General features: G+C 39.2%; 1 protein-coding gene across 8 annotated transcripts in view; it reads right to left on the bottom strand.

The window, feature by feature from the left end:
* Positions 1–24,410, bottom strand: part of arhgap12b (Rho GTPase activating protein 12b) — a 174,337-nt gene that overhangs the window by 40,267 nt on the left and 109,660 nt on the right. For 7 of the 8 annotated variants that reach the window (XM_069914458.1, XM_069914462.1, XM_069914463.1 and 4 more), the window contains 4 exons: positions 17,415–17,495; positions 15,234–15,317; positions 14,993–15,054; positions 7,801–7,882 (listed from right to left, as the gene is read on the bottom strand). In XM_069914458.1, coding sequence (XP_069770559.1) covers positions 7,801–7,882; positions 14,993–15,054; positions 15,234–15,317; positions 17,415–17,495 — 309 coding nt within the window. The remainder of the gene's footprint in view (positions 1–7,800; positions 7,883–14,992; positions 15,055–15,233; positions 15,318–17,414; positions 17,496–24,410) is intronic. The other variant, XM_069914461.1, reaches the window with a different exon arrangement.

Here is a 24,410-nt window from a genome sequence, read left to right as displayed (position 1 = left end):
ATGAATTATGAATCATTCAGGAGGCAAAGCAAGTTATTGACAGAAGCTCTTGGAAGACAGTCACACCCAAGAGGCAAGAAACAGGTAACTGGGTGACTGTTAGGAGAGGAATAGGCAGTTAGTACAGGGCACTCCTATAGCCATTCCCCTCAACAATCAGTATTTTGTTTTGGATAGTGTTGGCAGAGATGATAGTGGTCAAGTTTCTGGCCTTTCAGATCAAAGATAAGGGTGTGAGAAGAGAAGAGCTACAGTGATTGAGGATTCAATAGTTAGGTGAATAGATAGGAGGTTCTGTGAACAAGATCAAGACTCCGGGATGGGATGTTGCCTCCCAGGTTCCAGGGTCAGGGACATCTCAGATCGAGTCCACAACAAGTAGGATGGTGAGCAGCCAGATATTATAGTCCATGTTGGTACAAATTACATAGACAGGAAAAGGGATAAGGTCTTGAAGTCTGAATATAGGGCATGAAGAAGGAAGCTAAAAAGCAACGCCTCAAGGGTGGTAATCTCTGAATTGCTACCAGTGCTATAAGACAATTAGGGCAGGAATAGGAAATTATGGCAAATTATTGCTGAAGAGTTGGTGCAGGGGGCAGGAGTTCAGATTCATGGATCATTGGGATCTCGTCTGGGGAAAGTATGACCTGTACAAAAAGGATGGGTTGCACCTGAATGGGAGGGGGACTGGTATCCTGGCAGCCGGGTTTGTAGGAGATATTGGGGAAGGTTTAGTTTGGCAGGGAAGGGCAGTGAATAGGGCAGAAGATACACAAGGAGTTACACTGTGCAGTGAGATTGTGAGGATGGATTAGCAATCGAAAGTGCAAAAGTACAAGTGTAAGATTAAGGACTTAACTTCGGGCACTTTGGAAAAGCAATTGAAAAGGGTGATGAATTGCAGCACTGAAGGTCTTGTATTTAAATGTCCACAGTTTAAGAAACAAGGTTGATGACCTTGTAGTGCATCTGAAAGTTAGCAGGTACGACACTGCGGCCATCATTGAGTCGTGGCTGAAGATGACATGTGGGAACTGAATATCTGTGGATACACAGTGTATTGGAAGAACAGAAGGGTAGACAGAAGGGGTGATTCTGCTGGTTAAAATGGAATTCAATCTTTGGAGAGAAAAGACATTGGATCAGAAGATAGTGAATCCTTGTGGGTAGAATTAAGAAACTGTAGGGGTAAAAATACCTTGATGGGATTTGTATACAGCCCTCTAAACAGTAGCCAGGATGTGGCATGCAAACTATAGAGTGAGATGGAGAAGGCATGCAAAAAGGCCAATGTTACAATAGTTTTGGAGGATTTCAATATATAGGTTGATTGGGAAAACCAGGTTGGTACTGGATCCCAAAAGAAGGAATTTATCGAAGGTTTTCATTAGAATAGCTTGTGGCTGAGCCAACAAGAGAAATAGCAATTCAATAAAGAACCAGAGTTGGTAAGCGAGCTGAAGGTAAGGGAACCCTTTGACCTTTAGGAGGCAGTGATCATAATAATATAGAATTCACCCTGTAATTTTGAGAGGGAGAAACTAAAATCAGATGCATTAGTAACTAGTGGAATGAAAGGTTCAACTAGGTATGAGAGAGGAACTGGCAAGTAAATTAGATAAGTACATGAGCAGGGAGAATGACAGAGCAGATTCTGTGAGAAATAAGGAAGGAAGAAATATTTGAATCGAAAAATGATACAACTATGACTGACAAGAGAAGTCAAAGCCAAATTGAAAGTAAAAGAAAGGGCATACAAATAAGAATAAAAAATGGGAAGACAGGACTGGGAAGCTTTTAAAAGTTTACAGAAGGCAACTAAGAAGCTCATTAGGAAGGAAAAGATCAAACTTTGAAAGGAAACCAGCAAATAACATCAAAAAGAATGCTCAAAGTTTGATTAAGGATAGTCAGCATGGCTATGTGCATGGTAGGTCAAGTTTAATGAATCTTATAGAGCTTTTCAAGGTTACCAAGGATGTAGATGAAGGAAAGGCTGTGGAAGTTGTCTACATGGGCTTTAGTAAGGCTTTTAATACAGTCCCACATGGGAGGCTAGTTTGAAAGATTCAGGCATTGGTATTCATGGAGAGGTTGCAAACTGTATTCGAAATTGGCTGAATGAGAGAAGACAGAGAAAGGTAGTGGGTGATTGCTTTTCAGACTGGAGGCCTGTGATTAGTGGTGTGCCTCAGGGATCGGTGCTAGGACAATTGTAGCTTGTTGTCTCTATTAATGATCTGGATGATAATGTAGTAAAATGGATCAGCAAGTTTACTGATGGCACTAATATTGGAGGCATTGTGGAGAACGAGAAAGGCTTTCAAAGCTTACAGAGGGATCTGGCCCATCTGGAAAAATGGGCCAGAAAATGGGAGTTGGAATTTAATACAGACAAATGTGAGATATTGCATTTTGGAAGGAAAAACCAAGGTAGGACATAGACAGTAAATGGTAGAGCACCGAGGAGTGCGGAGGAACAAAGGATCTGGGAATAGAGATACATAATTCTCTGAAAATGGTGTCATAGGTATACAGGGTAGTAAAGAAAGGTTTTGGCATATTGGCCTTCATAAATCAAAGTATGAGTATATGAGTTGGGACATTATGGTGAGGTTTAAGACATTGGTGAGGCCAAATTTGGAGTATTGTGTTCAGTTCTGGTTGCCTGACTACAGGAAGGATATCAGTAATGTTGAAAGTGTGCAGAGAAGATTTACTAGGATGTTGCCAGGTCTTCAGGAATTGAGTTACAGGGAAAGATTAAACAGCCCAGATGGAATATTAGGTGTTGTTCCTCCAATTGCAGGTAGCCTCGGTTTGGCAGCGCATGAGGCTACCTGGATGCTTCAGTGTGAGACTGGAGTGTGGAATTAAAATGGTTGGCCACTAGGAAGTTCCTGTTATTGCAGCAGACAGAGAAAAGGCACTTAACAAAGTGATCTCCCTGTCTGATTCCAGTCTTTCTGATGTAGGAGAGGCCACAATGGGAGCACCAGATGCAGTGGATGCTTCACTTGGAAGGACTGTTTGAGGAGGTTTGGATCCAAGTGCGGCATTTCTTCCTGTCACAAGAGTAAGTACCAAGGGGCAGTCCCTGCAGAAAGCAGTGAGGGGAGGGGAGGGGAAATGTGCCTAGTGGTGGGTTTTCGTTGTTGGATAATATGTTAGATGTGAAGGCTAGGGGGGGTGAAGACAAGGGGAATCCTGCTCTTGTTGCATCTCAGGGCTGAGGATGCCTGGGCAGATGTGGGGGGGGGAAACAAAATAAATGCAGGTAAGGGTTGAATTCATGGCAGTAGAGGGGAAGCTACTTTTTTTTTCTTTTGAAGGAGAACGTCTTGGATGTTCTGGAATAGAAGAACTCATCCTGGGAGCAGATGCCAGGGAAGGGTGGGGGGGATTTCCTCCTTATAGGAGTCAGGGTATAAATAAATGTAGTTGAGGTAATTATGGGAATCAGTAGGTTTATTTTTTTAAAAATCTGTTGGGAGTTTGTTTCCCAAGATGGAAACAGATATTGATAAAGGGGAGAGTGTTACCAGAGATAAACCAAATGAATGTGAGGTCAGGATGTAAGTTAGTAACAAAGTAGATAAAGTTGCCGAGCTCATCAAGGGTGCAGGAGACAGCTCCAATATAGTCATCAATGTAGCAGTGGATTAGTTGAAGAGCCTTCGGTGTGTAGCCTTCACATAGCCAAAAAAATAAAGGCCAAAACTGGGACCTATGCAGGTACCCATGGCTACCCTTTCGACTTTGAGAGAGGGGGGATGAGCCAAAGGAGATGTTACGGAGTGTGATAACAAATTCTACCAGGAAAAGGAGGGTGGTGGTCGAAGGGGGACTGACAGGGCCTGTTATTTTATGTATTGCACTAGAATCCCAATATCTGCTGATTTTCCAATTTTCCTGCTGAAGATTTAGTCTGTATTGTTAAAGTAATGAGCCATAAAAGAATAGATGCTGAAGGAGACTACCACTTCAGAATGGCCTACTGAATTATGTGGCATCTGAAGAGAGTATTCCAATGCCGAAAAAGGTGTTATCAGATTGACATCTGCACTTCAAAATCCAATGTAATCGACATTCCCCCCTTTTTTTAAAACTCCACTGAAAAGCAGTGAGCAATATATGCAATCTGAAGGTGTTGATTCATCCTGGGGCATTGTTTTTCATTTGCTTTTTAAAAGTTCAATTGCTTGTTCCAGTTTTACTCTGCTTCTATAGTGAGTTCATTCTCATTAGAAAATCTGGGTTTTCCTAATGAATTTCCTTTTAGAATGCAAGAAGCAATTATCTATTTATACCTACTCCAATAAAATCAAAGTTGATGTTTTTAGTAGGTGTACAATTTTCTACACCTGATATGTTCCCTTTAATTTTTGCCTCGATTGAATCTCCAAAGGTCTCTTAGACGTAGTCTAAAGATTCACCATCCTTCGGAAGAAGAAAAAATCCTTCAATTCTAGCCTGAAATGCTGACCCTATATTTTCAGGCTGTGACCCACGATTCCAGATACCCCAACAAAACCAAAAGATGCAGGGTTTCAAGTCCTAGGATGTTTTCTCCTATGCAATGAAAAACAAATAAAGTTACTGAATCTGGAATTCAAAAATCAGCTGGAATATGAAATAAGAACAGACATGCTGAAAGAACCATTTGTGGAGAGAGAAATTGGTTAATATTTCAGATCGGGGTTCTTGCTCAGAGCTGGGCAGCAGTACAAGTAATAAAACTACATGTTAGCACTCCAGTTAGTACTATTCTATGACAACATCCTTTTCAGCTTCAATAAACTAGTCCAAACATAAACCCCTCTGATGATGATGGCCAAGATGATTTGACTTACAAATATTTAATACCATTTATGATTAACACATTTAATTGAATTCATTTCAGCTAACAGAAGTTACACTATCCTAATGGGAAGTTAGAAAGGAGGAAATGGAAGAACGCTTTGCTAGAATTGTTCAATATTTTGAAGTTAGCTGCAGTGAGAATGTTTTTGCTCCAGAACTAAACACTAGTGAAGTTAGAAAAAAAATAAAATTACTAAAAAATAGTAAAATTACAATGTGGAACTTTAAACCACATTAAGTAATATGGACAAAGAGCATAAATGAATTCAACACTCAGTTAAAATAACCACACGAGCCAGGAATAGATAGAGGACCAGCGAGAGAAGGATGGGGTTTGCACCAAATAGTTTGATTCTACGTAATAAGTTTTGTATTACCCAACTGTTCTTCAGAAGGATAAGAAATAAAGGTAGGAGAATGCTTGACAGGCCAAAATCCTCCACCATTCATGACATAGACCACAACTTCATTTTCCCACCAGATTCCCAAAAAATAAAACTTTCTCATTCAAAACTTTGTCAGTCGATCTTAGATTTGAATACAATTAATGTCATTAATTCCAAAGCATACCACTCCTCCATCCTCCTCTGCTAAACTATAGAGTATAGAGCTATATTTTTTAAAAATTATGACACAGGACGGTCATTCAATCAAATTGGCCCATTCCAGCTCCCTGCAATCTTATCCAACCCATTTTCCATTCCATTTCCTTGTAACCCTGCAATTTATCTTTTCTCAGCTTATAAATCTATTTTGAATCTTTTGCCATTTATCTATATGAAAGATTCATTTACAGTAGCCAATTAACCCGAGCATCCTGTGAAAATTTATGCTGTTGCAAGAACAAGCAAGCTCCACAGAGGAAGCAAGGTCCTCATGTGTCTGCAGTTCTGCTGTACCACCTTTGATATGTTTTCAATCTTTGCTTATCAGACAACCATTGTGGACATTGTGAACTTTCTCTGACCTGTCTTCAATAGATGTATATTGTTCCTTAAATTATATTCCAGTTGTGGTCAAATAAATGCTCAGTAGATATTTAAATTCTCAATTTTTGAACTCCATCTCTATAGCAATAAAGGGCAAATTTCCATTCAGTTTTTAAATTATTTGCTAACTTTATCTTTCATATACATGGATGCTTGGCTCCTTTGGTCCTGTTAAAAACAATGCTCTACTTTTCTATGTATAAATGCCACTATCATACTTGCCTTTTCAGATTATCAAAGGAATACTGAACATAAGTACAAATTTCAGCATAGATGGTAATACATTTGAAAGTGCAGGTGGACTATTTACAATTAATAGGCCTGTAAATCAAAAAAAACATACTAAATTTTGAGACAAAGTGAATGATATTTTCTTAAATACTTGCTATTCTCATTACTGAACTGCAGCTCGCAAAATAAAGCACAGAAGTAAAAAAGGACACATAAGCACTTCAGATCACCTGCCTTTAGCATTTCTAGGACATGAAACTTTAAAGGAAAAAGGACTGGTTCACAAATTAAAATCCTAAATTGAAGCAGGGCTCACATTGATGGGATTGGACAGAATCTTGCACATTCATTGGGAGTCAATTACCATATAAAGGGATATCTGACAAGTGAAAAACTTTTAAAAATGAGGTATGGAGAGTTTAGGGCCAATATGTTCCTGCTAGAGTAAAAGGTAAGGATTGTAACATTAGGGAACTGTGGTTGATGCTATGGTTAAGAAAAATGAGGCATGTCAAGCCTATGTAGGTGGGATCAAGCAAATCCCTTCAAGAGTATAAGTGATGTACGAGTGCATAGATTCAGTTTAAACAATGCAACAGGCCCTTAACACAATTTGTTCATGCCAATCAAACTGTCTACCAAAGTAACACTAATTTGGGAAAAATCCCTCAAAACCTTTCCTATCCATGTTCCTATCTCAATGACTTTCAAACATTGCAATTGTATCCTTCTCTCCCACTTCCTTTGGTCACTCTACAGATTGACCACTCACTGTGGGGGGAAAAAAGGTGTTCCTCAAATCCTTTTCACATCTTCCCCTCTGATTTTAAATTTACACTCTCTATTTTTAGATTCACTAACCCTGGGAAAAAGCTTGATTATTTTCTCTATCTATGCATCTCTATAAAGTTACATCTCAGCCTCCTATGCTCCTGAGAGAAAGTCCCTGTCAACTCTAGCATTTATAGGCGTAACCAATGGAGGTTAGTCCAATTACAACATTTTAAAAAACATTTAGGGATGTACAGGGATAGAGGAAATGGTAGAGATAGGCACAATTACGATGTTCAGAAGTCATTTGGACAGGCTCATAGATTGGTTAGCTTTCAAGTGATAACGGCCAAACACAAGCAAATGGAACTAGCTCAGGTAAGCACCTATGCCATTATTGCCAAACTGGAGCTGTATCCATGCTGTAAAACTCTGCGACTTGAAATGTATGTAATTGGGTATGTGTACCCTTATTATACAATTAAAATGATCAAATTAACTGTAAAATTTATTTATCGCTATATTTTAACTGTCAAATTACATTTACAAAACAGATCATAATATTATTGCAGGTGTCAGGTTTGTGACCAAGAATTCCTGTAGTATCCACCATACAATAAATCTGTCATTGTACCAGTGCAATATTTAAAAGATTTTTTTTATTGTAAATTAAATTTTCAATTGCTGAGTTTGCAAAAAATTGTTTCATGAACTATATCAATATTGTTTACATTTTGTTTGAACTCACCAAGAAAAATATATTTTTAAAGTAGCTATAGTGACCAGTTAAACTTGCCAATAACTAAAACTGATAGTATTTCACACTTATTTTGGATTTTTGCATTGTTTATCAAATGGTTTAAATAGTTTATAAACATTGCACTAATATTTCTCCATTATTACTGTCCATGCTATATTATACACTTCATGATTAAAACATTACCCATCCAGTTCCACTGCCTTGATTTTTAGCAAATAGTAGAGATGAACCTTGCAAGACAGTCCAAGTTGATGTCCAATTCTTCCTGTAATGTTTAAAAAATATAACAAGCTATTCAATAAAAAAGTGCAATCACTAATATTATGCATTTCTATTTTTAATAATAAAGTTTTGGAATAAAATTAATAATTTTAGTAATAATGTCTGGACATTTTCTAACCGATAGAACACTTCAATTTCTAGTATAAAACCATTGCCTCTTTACAATTCATTCTCAGCTGGTGGAGGTCACTGGTGATGTCAACATTTGTTCCCTATTGCAAATGACCCTGAACTGAATTTTTTTCCTGACCATTTCAGAGGACAGTTAACTATGGTGGTAGGCCTTGTGTCACACAGAGGGTAAACAAAATAGGAACAGAAAATATCCTTCCCTCAAGGAAATAATTGAAGCACAAGATTTTCACAGTAAGAAAAATAAAATTGATGCTTTAGTTCTTCCAGTTATATTCAGGGAAAAAAAATTGTTCTTTTGATCAATTCAATTCAAGATATCATTTCTATTTATTTTATTCAAAGATATCACATTGATCTACCAAAAATGATCTGTGGTACATAACTGCCAGAACAGTTTCAAACATCTATGCATTGTTTCCTCAACAGAGAGACCAGACACAGACTGGGAGATTGCTTTGTTGAGCATCTCAGCTCTGTCTGCTGTAATACAATTGATCTCCCAGTGGCAACCCATTTCAATGCTCCATCCCATTTTCTTGCTGACATGTCTGTCCATGGTCTCATGTATTGCCAGACTGAGACCAGCATAAATTAGAGGAACAACACCAAATCTTCCAACTGGGCACCCTCCAACTGGATGGTATTAATATCGACTTGTGTCTCTTGCTAAACCTTACCCCACCTCCTTCTTCCACCATCATCTCTCCATTCCTTGTCTTCTTTCGCACAGACATAATAAATTCTACCTGGTCCCTTATCACATCAAATCAACACCTTTTATTTCTCCCCACTGTTTGAATTTTGAGACTTTCTGATATATCCTGATTCTGCCTTTTCTGTTTTTTTCTCGAAAAAGGGCTCAGGCCCAAAATGTTGGCAATACATCTTTGTCTTCTATAGATCTTGAAAAAAAAACAACTGAGTTCCTCCTGCATTTTGGTGCATTTACTACAATCACAGCATCTGCAGCCTATCGTGATTCACAGTGTAAAACTAATAAATTCCCCAGCCTAAATATAACATATGTAATTAAAGTCTAAGTTATATTTCCAACCAGGCCACAGAAAAACTTAGACACAAAACAAACACAAAACACAAAACACAAAAGACTTCGATCTCAACCGAAGCAAAGATCATAGACAAAATTCAATTTGTTTGGTAAACTGAAGCCAAAAGATCTTTGAGAGAGAGAGAGAGCACAAAATTCAAAGCTGTCTTCTTGTGTTGCTTGCAGAGAGAGGAACAAATGGCTTGGTCCAGATCCTTCTGGCTGCCTTCATCTTTTCATCAAAGGAATGTTCATCCTTTTTGAAATCCCAACATTCCAAACTGTCCTCCAGACCTTGGCTCATGCTCTGGGCCTTCTTCCACTCCACAGCACCACCCAGTGGTGGTTTATCATCCAAGTTCAGAAATTTGTAGATCATTTTCTGCACATGCTCAGTCCGTCTCCCATTCTCTCAGAGGTCCACCTTCACCTTAGCTCTCTAAGGCAAACTGTCACTTTTTAACATAAAACCACACAACACATAGGCCAATACACAACACAGAACTCTGTAACACCATTAAATGATCCCCTCCCCCTGAATTCTCTACCCTCATTTTTTTTAAATGTTTTGGAATCTAATGAAAATCAATTTTACATAAAAAAATTGTGGTACTTTGCAAAATATATTAAAAAATATCAAAAACTCAAGAGTTACAAAATTATATATGAACATATAAATTAGAAGTAGAACCACAAGTTAAATTCCTAAATTGGGGCAACACTAATTTTGGAGCAATTGAACAGGGACATGGAGAACTTGATTAGGAGGCAAAAACTCAAGGGGATGGCTGGACAGTGGAGTTTTCAAAAAGGCGAAACAGCAAGAGGTTAGGCACTGCATATTCCTGTGAGGGAAAAGGTCAAGATTCATAAGTTAAAGGAACACTGAGATATTGAGGCTCTGGTCAGAAAAAGAGGCAAATGTCAGATTTAAGCACTTTGAATTAAATGAATTAGTTGATGAGCATAAGAAGTGTAGGAGTACAATTTAGTGGGAAATCAGAAGGGCAAAACAGGACATTCTCACTCAGCCTTTCTTCACAACATGTTCTCCAATCTAGACAGCACCCACATCCTTCATATAATGAGGTGACAAGAAATGAACACAATTCTCTGTGTGGTTGAATCAGTTTTATAGAATTGCAACATTTCTGTGCAGCTCTTATGCTTAATCTCCAGACTTATCAAGGCCAGCACACCAGATGCCATCTTAACCACCCTATCAAATTGCATGGCAACTTCAAGGGATCTATGGACTTGGACCCCAAGATCCCTCTGTTCATCCACATTGCCAAGATCTCACCTTTAATCATTATTCCAATTCAAATTTGATCTTCTAAAGTGTATTACTTCTCCAGATTAAACTCCATTTGTTATTTTTTCGTCCAACTCTACATCCTGTCTAGATCCCATTGTAACACATAACCCTCTACACTAGCTACAATATGCCAACTTCCATGTTATAAATTTAAATTTAGACATACAGTACTGTAACAAGCCCTTTTGGCCCATAAGCCTGTGCCACCCAATTACATCCAATTGACCTACACTCCCGGTACATTTTGAACAGTGGGAGGAAACCGGAACCCCCCAGGGAAAACCCACGAAGACACGAGGAGAACGTACAAACTCCTTACAGACAATGCGGGATTCAAACCCCAGTCCCAATTGATGGCACTGTAGCAGCAGGGTGCTAACCACTAAGCTTACCATGCCACCCATCAGCAAACTTGCTATCTCTCCACTTCTTTGTCTAAATAATTTATAAAAATTACAAAGAGCAGGGATTCCTGATCAAATCCCTACGGAACACCAATTGTCACTGACCTCCAATCAGAATATATTTCATCTACTACTACCCTTTGCCTTCTATGAGCAAGCCAATTTCTAATGCACACATCAAAGTTTCCATGAACCCTATACCTCATGACTTTCTGGATGAGCCAACGATGCGGAACCTTTGTCAAATGCCTTACGAAAATCCACCACATCCACCTTTTTACCTTCATTAATTTCTAATTTCAAACTGCCCCCTCAAATTTACATTCCAACTTAAGCAATCCTGGCAGAGGTATTTGCTAGGGCTACTCAGGATCCTTTAAACTAGAATGGTTGGGGGGAGGGAACAAAATAGTACAGAGCAGTAAGGAGAAGGTTAGAATGCAAACAAAGAAAGTTTGTAGTAAGTATTTGAATATGGATGGGCAGGTGATAGAGAAGGGAAATGCTCTAGAAGAAGATGAAGGGCAATTGGCAGGAAAAGTAAATAATGTTGTTCGTAAAGATGAGGGAAAACAGGGATTAAAAATTGGGAAATCCCTGAAATTCATATATTTTAATGCCAGGAGTATTGTAAAAAAGGTGGATGAGCTGAAGGTGTGGATTGATACTTGGAAGTATGATGTGGTAGCAATTAGTGAGACATGGTTGCAGGAGGGATGTGATTGGCAACTGAATATCCCTGGGTTTCGTTGTTTTAGGTGTGATAGAGTCGGAGGGGCAAGAGGAGGTAGGGTTGCATTGCTTGTCAGGGAAAATATTACAGCGGTGCCTAGGAAGGATAGATTAGAGGGCACATCCACGGAGGCTATTTGGGTGGAACTGAGGAGTAGGAAAGGAGAGGTTACACTTGTAGGGGTGTATTATAGACCACCCGGAGGGGACCGAGACCTAGAGGAGCAAATCTGTAGGGAGATAGTAGATATTTGTGATAAGCACAGGGTTGTAATTATGGGAGATTTTAATTTTCCACATATAGATTGGGAAACACATTCTGTGAAAGGACTGGATGGGTTAGAGTTTGTGAAATGTGTGCAAGATAGTTTTTTACAACAATATGTAGAGGTGCCGACCAGAGAAGGAGCAGTGTTAGATCTACTGTTGGCAAATGGGATGGGTCAAGTGACGGAGGTTAGTGTTGGCGAGCACTTCGGGTCCAGTGATCATAATGCCATCAGCTTCAATGTCATTATGGAAAGAGAGAAATCAGGGCCAAGGATTGAGGTTTTTGATTGGGGAAAAGCTAGATTTGAGGAGATGCGAAAGGACTTGCAGGGTGTGCATTGGGACAATTTGTTTTATGGGCAGGATGTAGTAGAGAGATGGAAGTCTTTTAAAGATCAGCTTTTGAGAGTGCAAAAGCTTTATGTTCCTGTTAGGTTAAAAGGAGGGGCAAAAGGTTTGAGAGAGTCGTGGTTTTCAAGGAATATTGGAAACTTGGTTCGAAGAAAAAGGGAGGCGTACATTAGATATAAGAAGCATGGAGTTAAGGAGATGTTTGAAAGATACATTGAATGTAAGAGGAATCTTAAGAGAGGAATTAGGAAAGCTAAAAGAAGGTACGAGAAAACTATGGCAAGCAGGGTGAAAACTAATCCAAAAGAGTTCTACAAATATGTTAATGGTAAGAGGAAAGCTAGAGACAAAATTGGTCCCTTAGAAAATCAGAGCGGAAAACTGTGTGTGGAGCCTAGAGAAATGGGGGAGATATTGAACAGTTTCTTTCCTTCGGTATTCATTAAGAAGGATATTGGGAGATGTGAGATAAAAAAAAGCAAATTGGGTAAATATGGGGAATATAGAGATTACAAAAGGTGTAGTTTTAAGGCTTTTGAAGAATATAAAGGTGGATAAGTCTCCGGGACCAGACGGGATCTTCCCCAGGACATTGAGAGAAGTGAGGGAGGAAACAGCAGAGGCTCTGGCGGTAATTTTCCAAATGTCATTAGATATGGGGATAGTGCCGGAGGATTGGCGCATTGCGCATGTGGTTCCGTTATTTAAAAAGGGTTCAAGGAGGAAGCCTGGCAACTATCGGCCTGTAAGTTTGACGTCTGTGGTAGGTAAATTAATGGAGAAAATTCTTAGAGATAGTACTTATAAACATCTGGATAGACAGGGTCTGATCAGGAGCACTCAACATGGATTTGTGGGAGGAAGGTCATGTTTGACCAATCTGATTGAATTTTTTGAAGAGGTGACTAGGAATGTGGATGAGGGTAGCGCAGTGGATGTTGTCTATATGGACTTCAGTAAGGCCTTCGATAAGGTACCACATGGAAGGTTAGTTAGGAAGGTGCAGTCTTTAGGTATAAATTTTGAGATAGTCAAATGGATTGAACATTGGCTGAAAGGGAGAGGCCAGAGAGTGGTAGTGGATAATTGTCTGTCAGGTTGGAGGCCGGTGACCAGTGGTGTGCCTCAAGGATCTGTATTGGGCCCATTGTTGTTCGTTATATACATTAATGATCTAGATGATGGGGTGGTGAATTGGATTAGTAAATATGCAGACGATACTAAGATAGGTGGAATAGTGGATAATGAAGAAGGTTTTCAAGGATTGCAGAGGGATTTGGGCTGCTTAGAAAAGTGGGCTGAAAAATGGCAGATGGAATTTAATGCTGATAAGTGTGAGGTGCTTCATTTTGGTAAGAAGAATCAGAACAGGACATACGTGGTAAATGGGAGAGCATTGAGAAATACAGAAGAGCAGAAAGATTTAGGAGTAACGGTACATCGTTCCCTGAAGGTAGAAACTCACGTGAATAGGGTGGTGAAGAAGGCTGTTAGTATGCTGGCCTTTATCAATCATTGCATGGAATATAGGAGTTGGGAGGTAATGTTGAGATTGTATAAGACGTTGGTGCGGCCTAATTTGGAGTTCTGTGTGCAGTTCTGGTCGCCTAATTATAGGAAGGATATAAACAGAGTGGAGAGAGTGCAGAGAAGGTTTACCAGAATGTTGCCTAGGTTTAAGCATCTGGAGTATGGGGAGAGATTGGACAGATTGGGTCTTTATTCTTTGGAGCGTAGAAGGTTGAGAGGGGATTTGATAGAAGTATTTAAGATTATGAAAGGGATAGCAGAATGGATGTGGATAGACTATTTCCGTTAAGAGGAGGAAAGATTAAAACAAGAGGACATGAGTTAAGAATTAAGGGGCAGAGGTTTAGAGGTAACATGAGGGGGAACTTCTTTACTCAGAGAGTGGTAGCCGTGTGGAATGATCTTCCGGGAGAAATAGTGGCGGCGGAGTCAATTGTATTATTTAAGAAAAGGTTGGACAGGTATATGGATGAGAAGAAGATGGAGGGTTATGGGCATTGTGCAGGGAGGTGGGACTAGAAAGGGGTGTTTGGTTCGGTGCGGACTAGAAGGGCCTAATGGCCTGTTTCCGTGCTGTAATTGTTATATATATGTTATATGCCATAAGTGCTCTGTGATTAGTAAGGGATTGCTTAAGGTGGTATATGAATGGGAAGGGAAGGTTGAGAATCACTGCTCTAGACCCAATTGTTACTGAAATATTTTGATTGAGAAATTGTCATTGGCCCATTTCCTTTGGAGTTATTAGACCATGCACATAACGAGTGAATTAGGTATGACTAAAACAGTGGTTTTCAAGCTTTTTCTTTCCACTCACATACCACCTTAAGCAATCCCTTACTAATCACAGAGCACTTATGGCACAGGGATTACTTAAGGTGGAATGTAGTTTTTTTTTGGGGGGGGCAGTTTGAAAATCACTGGTCTACTATCCCATAAATCATTTTTTTCAGCAAATCCTTCCTGATTTTTTTTCCCCCCCAAAGTCTCCACATTCTTTCTGTAATTGAGTGACCAGAATTGCACACAATACTGTAAGTGTGGGCTCACCAACATTTTATGTAGGTGCAACATGACTTCTGAATTTTTATACTCAATACTCTGTCCAATGAAGGCAAGCATACCAGGTGCTTTCTTTACCACTCTATCTACTTGGATGGCCGCTTTCGAAGAATTAATGATCTGAATCCCCATATATCCCTGTACACCAATGCTTTTAAGTGTCTTGCTTTCCCTTTACATTTCACCTACCAAAGTGCGACAACTGAAACATTCCAATTGAATGCCCATATTTCCAGTACTCACCTGACTTTTTTACCATTCTCTGTAATTTTCGTCATATATAGTAATCCATATTTTTCTGAAACCTACAAATTTAATTAAATAAGGTTTTTATTGCAAGACATTAATAAGAAAAGGAAATGATTAAATAATTTCTAGATAGACCAATTTATAGTTGTTCTTGTTCATTAAAAACAATGATTATAATTTCTTTCAGATATCCGGAACTATTTTAATAGATTTGTTTTACTTATGGCATACTAACAGTTGGTGATGGTTGTGGACCCTTTGGTGATGAAGGTGACGCATTGTTGTTGTCATGGATCAACTTTGGACTAGTTGCAGGTTCCTGAGAAGGAAAACAAAGAATTGCCACAAAATTTAATTTAAAGAAATGCTATTTACCTCAAATCAGAAATAGCATAGTAGAAATTTAACACTATTGAGTTATATCAAACAATAAGCTACTAAAACAAAGCAAGAGATTTTTTTTTAAATCATCAAACCTTACTAATGAGCTTCATTTTAGTAAGTTTTTTGGCAAAATCTGTAAAGTAATGGGTGATTGAATGTAATCCTGATATCCATGATGTTGTTTGCATGGAGGTTTAATAACCAATAGGACGTGCATGCTGAAATATAATGCCCTGAGGAACATTGAGGTACAGAGGGACCTTGGTGTTGAAGTCCAAAACCCTTGAAGATGGAGCACAGATAAAAGTGGTGAAAAAGGCATATGGGTTACTTGCCTTGACTAGCTAGGGTACTAAACTTAACAGCAGTTAAGTTTGATATAACTTTTTAAAACATTGGGTCATGTCACAGATGGAGTTCTGTGCGTTCTTCTCATCACCACACTGTAATAAGTTTGTGACTTCACCAGCGCAGTCACAGAAGAAATTCACCAAAACATTGCCAGGGACAGAGAACCTCTATCTATCGCAAGACTCGCTGGTCGATAGTTCCCAAGATTATCCTTATTATCCTTCTTGAACAAGGGAACAATATTTACCCACCCTCCAATTCTCCTGAACCACTTCTGTGGTCAGGGAAGACACAAAGATCATTGTCAATGGCCCAGAAATCTCTTCCTTTGCTTCCTGTAGTAACCTGGGGTATATTCAGTCTGGCCACGGGAATATGTCTATCTGAATGTTTTTCAGAAGCTCCAATAGCAATGCTTTCTTAACCTCGACATGCTCCAGCACATTTGCCTGTTCTATGCAGACCTCACATTCAATAATGTCCCTTGCCCTGGTGATAACTGAAGCAAAATATAGATTATGGACTTCTCCGACATGTGCCTCCATGAACGTGTTCTCCCCATTATCCCCAAGTGGTCCTACGGCAACTCTAGTCAAACTTCTATTCTCATGTATGTATAGAACCCTGTGTGGCTTTCCTTAATCCAACTTGTTGTTTTCTTGTCCTCTTATTAGCTCTTCTAAGTCCTTTCTTTAAGTTCCTTTCTGGCTACCTCAACTTTCATGAGCCCTGTCTGATTTTTGCTTCCTATCTTGCTTCTCCTATCTTATCAACCGCAGTTCCTTTACCCTATCACCCTTTTTTTGCTTCATTGAGACAAACCTATCTCAAATCCTGAGCAAGTGATCAATAAAAATTCTCCACATTTCTACTGTGTACTTCCCTAAGAACATCTGCTCTCATTTTACTCTCCCAAGTCCCTATCTAATCCCATCATAAGTATTAATTACACTTTCTCATTCTGTCTGCTCCTCTCTTTGTCATGGTCATGTTAAAGGTCAGGGAGTTGTGGTAACTATTTCTGAAAATTTTCACCTACTGAGAGGTCTGTTATCTGACCAGGTTCATTGCCCAGTACTAGATTCAGTATAGCCTCTCCTCTAATCTGCCTGTCCTCACACTGCATCAGGAATCCTTCCTTGATACACACAAGTTCTTTCCCATCTAACCCTTGTGCAATAAGAAGTTCCCATTCAATATTAGAGAAGATAAAGTAATCCATGACAACCATAATGTAATGCACATTCTTTAAACTTTGGTTCTTTTAAAAATTCATAAAATTTGAACTAGTCCTATTTTGATGACCTGTCTATCCTATGAAGAGAAAAATAACTACCTTGACAGTTACTCGCAACACTAGAAACAAGGAATGCAACTTGAAAAGCAAAATGTAATAATAAATGACAAGGTAATCAACTGCAGAAATTAAATCAATGTTAAATAATATCAATTTGTGACAAAAAATATCCTTATCGTAGTTTAAATGCCTGATCAAACAGATCTATCAGAGTGACTGAAATTTTATTTAAAATAAACCACCATTTGTGAAGTTTTATTAGTCTAAAAAAATTAACTGGTCAAAATTAACAATCTTTCAGAATCTAAGTTTTCACCAGGATAAAGGGAAAATGTTTGATTGATATTTTAGGATAATTTGTATTAAAACAGTAAAAATACTAACTTGATCAGGGTGCTGCGAAAACAAATACGATGGAGCACAGAGATGTTCAGAGGAATTGCGCTTGTGCTTTTTGGAAGTGAACTGGAAAAATCAAAATGTTTCTCATTGGTTATTCATTTATTCTTACTTGTTTTAATAGGTTATTCTAGTTTATTCTGCTCAGTCATTACACAGTATTATTTTTGAATTTTCTACTTGTTCTCATATTTGAATTTATAATTGTTTTTGTCTGCCATCGATCTGAAGATACCCATGAATATTTTAAAATATTATAGGACTATAGAACTTAACAGTACAGAAACAGGCCCCTTTGGCCCTTCTAGTCTATGCCAAACCATTTCTTTTTGCCTAGTCCCACTGACCTGCACCCACAGACCATAGCCCTCCATACCTCTCCCATCCACTGTTTGACCTGCTGAGCTCCTCCAGCATTTTGTGTTTTTACTATCTATCCCTTCCATGTACCTGTCCAATTTTTTTCTTAAATGTTATCATCGAGCCCTTATTTACCATTTCAGCTGGCAGCTCGTTCCACACTCCCACCACTCTCTGTGTGAAGAAGTTCCCCTAAACTCTTCCCCTTTCATGCTTAACCCATTATCCTCTGGTATCTCACCTAATTTCTGTGAAAAAATCCTACCTACATTTACTCTGTCTATCTCCCTCAATTTTACCTCTATCAAATCTCTCCTCATTCTTCTACACTCCAAAGAATAAAGTCTTAACTTGTTTAACCTTTTCCTGTAACTCAGTTCCTGAAGTCCAGGCAACATCCCAGTAAATCTTCTCTGCACTATTGATATCTTTCCTGTAGTTAGGTGACCAAACCTGCACACAATACTCCAAATTTGACCTCAACAATGTCTAATACAACTTTAACATAACATCCAACTCCTATACTCAATACTTTGATTTATGAAGGCCAATATGCTAAAAGCTCTCTTTACAACCCTATTCACCACTTTCATGGAATTATGTATCTGTATTCCCAGATCCTTCTGTCCTACCGCAAACTTCAATCCCCTACCATTTACGGTGTATGTCCTTTCTTGGTTTGTCCTACCAAAATGCAATGCCACACACTTGTCTGCATTAAATTTCATCTGCAATTTTTCAACCCATTTTTCCAGCTGGTCCAAATCCCTCTGCAAGCTTTAAAAACTTTCTTCACTGTTCACAATGCCTCCAATCTTAGTGTCATCTGCAAACTTGCTTATCCAATTTACCATATTATAATTCAGATCATAGATATAGATGACAAAAAACAACAGTCCTAGCACCAATCCCTCAGGCACACCATTAGTCACAGGCCTCCAGTCTGAGAAGCAATCATCCACCACTACTCACTGGCTTCTCCCGTCCAGCCATTGTTGAATCCAGTTTACTACTTCACCATGAATACCTAACATCTGAACCTTACTAACCTCCCATGTGGGACCATGTCAAATGCCTTACTTAAAGTCCACATAGACAACATCCACAGCCAACCTTTCTTTGTCAACCTGGAAACTTATTGGAGTCAATCCTCAAGATGAAGTTATGAAATACCTCAAAGGTGCATGGCATGATAGGTCCAAGCCAGCATGATATCATGAAGGGAAGATCCTGCCTGATCAACCTATTGAAATTTTTTGAGGTAATCTCAAGTAGGATGGACAAGGGAGAGGGTGTGGATGTTGTGTATTTGGATTTTCAAAAGGCCTTTGAAAAGGTGCTGCAGAAGAGGCTGCTTAATAAGATGAGAACCCACAGAATTACAGGAAAGATATTACATTGGGTGAAGCATTGGCTGATAGGCAGAAAGCAAAGAGTGGGAATAAATTGATCCTGTTATGGTTAGTTGCTGGCGGTGTTCCGTAGGGGTTGGTGTTGGAGCTGCTTCCTTTTACAATGTATATTGATGATTCAGATTATGGATTGAATGGTTTTGTAGTCAAATTTGCAGATGTCACCAAGATAGGTGGTGGAGTAGGAAGCGTTGAAGAAACCAAAAGATTGTAGAGAGACTTGAACATCTGAGGAGAGTGGGCAAAGAAATGGTAGATGAGATATAATGTTGAGAAATGTACAGTTGTACATTTTGGAAGAGGAAATAAACAGGTAGATTATTATTTGAATGGGGAGAAAATTTGAAATTTAGAAATACAAAGGGGCTTCGGTGGGGGTCCTCATGCATGATACCCTAACCAGGTTGGATCGGCAGTAAAGAAGATGAATGCTATGTTGGCATTCATGTCAAGAGGAATAATGTACAAGAGTAGAGAGGTATTGATGAGGCTCTATGTGGCTCTCGTGAGACCTCCTTTGGAGTACAGTGGATAGGTTTTGGCCCCTTATCTTAGAAGGGATGTAATGATGTTAGAGAGAGTCCAGAGAAGATTTACCAGGATGATTCCTGGAATGCAAGGGCTAACATATGAGGAACGTTTAGCTGCTCTTGGACTGTATTCATTGAAGTATAGAAGAATGAGAGGGGATTACATAAAAAACATTTTGAATGCTGAAAGGATTGGGCAAAGTAGAAGTGAATAAGATGTTCCCCTTGGTGGATGAATTCAGGACAAAAGGGCACAGTCTTAGAATTAGAAGGTACCGATTTAAAACAGGAGGAGGAGAAATTTCTTGAGCCAGAGGGTCATGGATTTGTGGATTTTGTTGTCTCATACAGCTGTGGAGGCCCAATCATTGGGGGAGTTTAATTAATCAGGGTATCAAGGGATACGGGGGGAAAAAGGCCAGAAATTGGAACAAGATGTAGAATGGTTTAGCTCAGAGTGGAGCAGTCTTGATGGGCTGAATGGTCTACTTCTGTTCCTTTATCTAGTGAATTTTCCTGGTAATGTCCTCGAAAAACTTTTTAAGATTGGTTAAATATGATCTACCATGCACAAAGCCATGTTTACTATCCCTATTCAGTTCCTGGCTAAATATAAAATTGTATATTCGATCTCTTAGAATGCCTTCCAAAAATTTACCTACTTTTGAAGTCAAGCTCACCGGCCTATAATTTCAAGTCACGTTTGGAGCCTTTTCTTAAACAATGGAACAACGTGAGCTACCCTCCAATCCTCCGGCATCACACCCGTGGCTAAGGAAATTTTAAATGTTTCTACCAGAGCCCCTGTAATTTCTGCACTAGCGGGAATATTTTCAGGCCACCCTTATTTGCTTTAAGACAACAAGCACTTCCTCCTCTTTAATCTGTATAGGTTCCACACTCTCAGTGCTCATTTTACTTACTTCCCACACCCTTTTCCTGGGTGAATACCGATGAAAAGAAAATCATTCAAAATCTCCCCCATCTCGTTTGGCTCCATAAAAAGTCAACCACTCTGATCGTCAAGAGGACCAATCTTGTCTCTTACTATCCTTTTGCTCTTGATATGCCCGTGGAAGCCCTTAGGATTTTCCTTCACATTGTTTGCCAAGGCAACCTTATATCTTCTTTTAACCTTCCCATCACCTACAATCTGAATAATTACCTTCCATTACCACCCTGACTCAAACCATCAAGCCAATTCTGTATATAATTGGTCAGCTCACCCTGGCTTTCATGTGTTTTGTCCTTTCAGTCCAGGCTACCATATTTGAAATCTTGTCAAAGGAGTTTCTAAAGTCCAGGTGTTCAATATATACTGCCCTGGCCTTGCTCATCCCTTTTGTCATTTCTTCAAAATTTATAAAACAGATGCTAACTATCCTAAATGAAACCTTTAAGGTGTTACTGGAGTCTTCTATTGTGAAGGTTAATGCTTATATGGTCATATTTGCATCATCTTTAGCCATAAGTGAGATGCTAGATGACTGGGGGCTGGCTAATGTTGTGTCTTTATTTAAAGAGAGCAATGATAATCCTTAGAACTACAAGCTGATGAGCCTAACATCAGGAGTGGAATATTGAGAAACAAGATTCATCAACATTTGGAAAAGCAAGGTTATGTAAGATTACAACAACTTCTAGATGAACTTGAAAAGTGAGCCAAGAAATAGCAGAGAGAATTTAATTCTAAGGGTTAGATGTCACATTTTTGTAATGAGGCAATTTTGAGGAGGCATAGGGAGGCGAGGACATCTATACAATTGCAATCATTAAAGAGGTGTGCTGGGCAAACTAAAGGCCCGAAAGGTAGACAAATTTCCCCCAAACCTGATGGAAATACACTTCATGATTCTGAAAGAAATGGCAGAATTTATAGCACATGAATGCATCAGACTGATTCTTAAATGTTGCCATAGCACCTGCCTCAACATCTTCTGGCAGTTGGTTCCATACATCCACCATCTTTTGTGCAAAAATGTTACCCCTCAGGTTCCTGTTAAATCTCTCCCCCCTCACCTTAAACCTATGTCCTATGGTTCACAAAAGACCCTCTGCATTCACCTGATCTATTCCTTCAATTATTTTGTATACATCTATGAGATCACCCATCACCTCCCTGCACTGAGGAAAGCCCAATCCTGCTCAACTTCTCCCCGAGTCTGGTAACATCCTCATAAATCTTCTTTGTACCCTCTCCAGCTTGACATCTTTCCTGCAGCAGTGACCAAAACTAAATTCAATACTCTAAATAGGACCTCTCCAGTATCTTGTACAACTGCAACATGACTTCTATACCGACTGATGAAGGATAATGTGCCAAGCCTTTCTGACAATCAGGGCTGCCACTTTTATGATACAACATATCTGTAATTCCAGATTCCTTTACTCTACAACATTCCCCAGATCCTGACCATTGACTGTGTTTGACTTCCCAAAATGCCACATCTCACATTTCTCTGTATTAAATTCCATCAACTTACCTCCTCAACCAATCAAGTTCTGGCAATCATCTTCGCCATCTAATGTACAATTACTGTATAATTACTATATACTGTATAATTAATCATCAAATTTGCTAATGTTTTCATCTACTGTAAATTATTGATACAGGTGACAAACAGTAACATCAGCAAACCCCAAGGCACAGCGTTAGTTACAGGGTCCTGTCTTAAAAATAATCTTCCACCATGAGCCTCTGCTTTCTTCCATAAAGTCAACTTTCTATCCATTCAGCTATCTCTCTTTGGATCTAACCTTCCTACCGCTGTGGAGCCTTGCTGAAATCCATATATACACATCCTCAGCTCTGCTCTAGTCACATGTTCAGAAAATTCAGATTTGTAAGACACTTATAATACAATGCTGACTGTCCCATATCAGCCCTTGTCCATCTAAGTCCATGAACTTCTACTCCCACAGAATACTATCTGATAACTTACTGACCACAGATGTTAGGCTCACTGGCCTGTATTTCCCAGGCTTATTCCTCCAGGTCCTCTTGAATAGAGGCACAACATTTGCCAATCTCTAGCCATCCAGCACCTAACCTTTATGTAATGACTACTCATAAGTCTCACCCAGGGTACCTAAAATTTTCTCCCTAGATTCATACGGTGTCCTTGGTTACATCTGATCAGGCTCAGGATATCTGCTTATCTTCACACGCATTAGGACCTTTAGCACCTCCATAATCATAATACTGATGGTTCTCAAGACAATCCCATTGACTGCAGTGAAGTGAAACAAGAAAGTCTGCAGGTTCTGTGATTGGAATAAAAACACAATGCCAGCGAAACTCAACAGGTCGCACAGCGTACTTTATAGAGCAAAGATATATGGCAAGCCTTTTGGGCCTTAGCTCTTCATCATGGTACCTGAATAAAATGGCAGGGGAAGGGACGAGGAGCTGCATAGGGCCACACTCACAAGGTATGGGATATGGGAGGGAGGACACAAGCAAAAGGATATTGGGGTCTGCTGGGGAGGAAGTGGGGGAGGTAATAGGCAGGGGAGATCAGGAGACTTTTTAAAAATGGTATTTTAATACCCTTGATTGTCTCAAGTTCCACTGAACTCATTGCATTTCTTAAGATTTAAAGGATAAATACTTATTGTTGACTTTGCTCACCTTTTATGGCTCCACACAGATTTGATGTATGTACAGTACTTATAAAATCTCTTGGTATTATCCTTATTGTTATCTGCCAGAATTCCCTCCGTCCCCTTTTGCCTTCCTGATATGCTTTTTAAAGTTTGCTCCTCAGTCTTGAATCTCCTTCAGATATAAGTTGGGGGGGGGGGGCATACTTGATTGCAGCTGCTTATACCTGGTCTTGATCAGAGCTTGAAATTCCCTCATCATCCAAGCTTCTCCACATTTTGCCTTTCACTCTAACAGGAACGTGCATGTCCTGGACACTTAAAAACATCCAGTTTTCTTAATTTTCCTTCAAACAACCTGTTCCAATCAACATGAGCAAATTTTTCTCTTAAGCCTTCAAAGTTAGCCTTGCTTCAAATTTTTAATTTTAACTCAGGGTCCTCCCGTCTCTCTCCATGACTATCTTAAATCTAATAGAGGAGTGGTCGCTGGTTCCCAAAGGCTCATCCACAAACACCATCCACCTGTCCTTCCCAATTCCCAAGACTAGATCAAGTGTTGCCTTCCCCCATGTGGGACCCTCTACATATTGCCAGAGGAAACTTTCCTGACTCAGTTAGAAAATAAGTGTAGAAATAGCAGATAGAATTTAATCCAGACCAATGTGAGATGATTTACTTTGAGAGTTCAAATGCAAGAAGTAAGTAAACAATAAATGGGAGTAGTCTTTGGAGCATTGATGTACAGAATTGGGTTACAATTCCATAGTTCCCTAAAAGTAGCAATACAAATACATAGAGAGCTAAAGATACGGCATGCTTGCTTCTATCACTGGGTCACTGAGTGTAAAAGTTGGCAAGTCATGTTGCAGCTTTATGAGTCTTTGGTTCGACCACATTTGGAGTATTGTGTGCAATTCTGGTCACCACATTAAATGAAGGATATAGAGGCTTTGGAGAAGGTGCAGAAGAGACTCCCTATGATGTTGCCTGAATTAGAATGTTATCAATAGGGGGAGGTTAGTCAAATTTGGATTGATTGTGAAGAAGAAAAAAACAAAAATCACATTTCATGT

Source organism: Narcine bancroftii, chromosome 1 (assembly GCF_036971445.1).
Source record: "Narcine bancroftii isolate sNarBan1 chromosome 1, sNarBan1.hap1, whole genome shotgun sequence".
NCBI classification, from domain to species: Eukaryota; Metazoa; Chordata; class Chondrichthyes; order Torpediniformes; family Narcinidae; genus Narcine; species Narcine bancroftii.
Note: the sequence above shows the minus strand (reverse complement) of the source record. Positions and strands in the feature narration are given on the sequence as shown.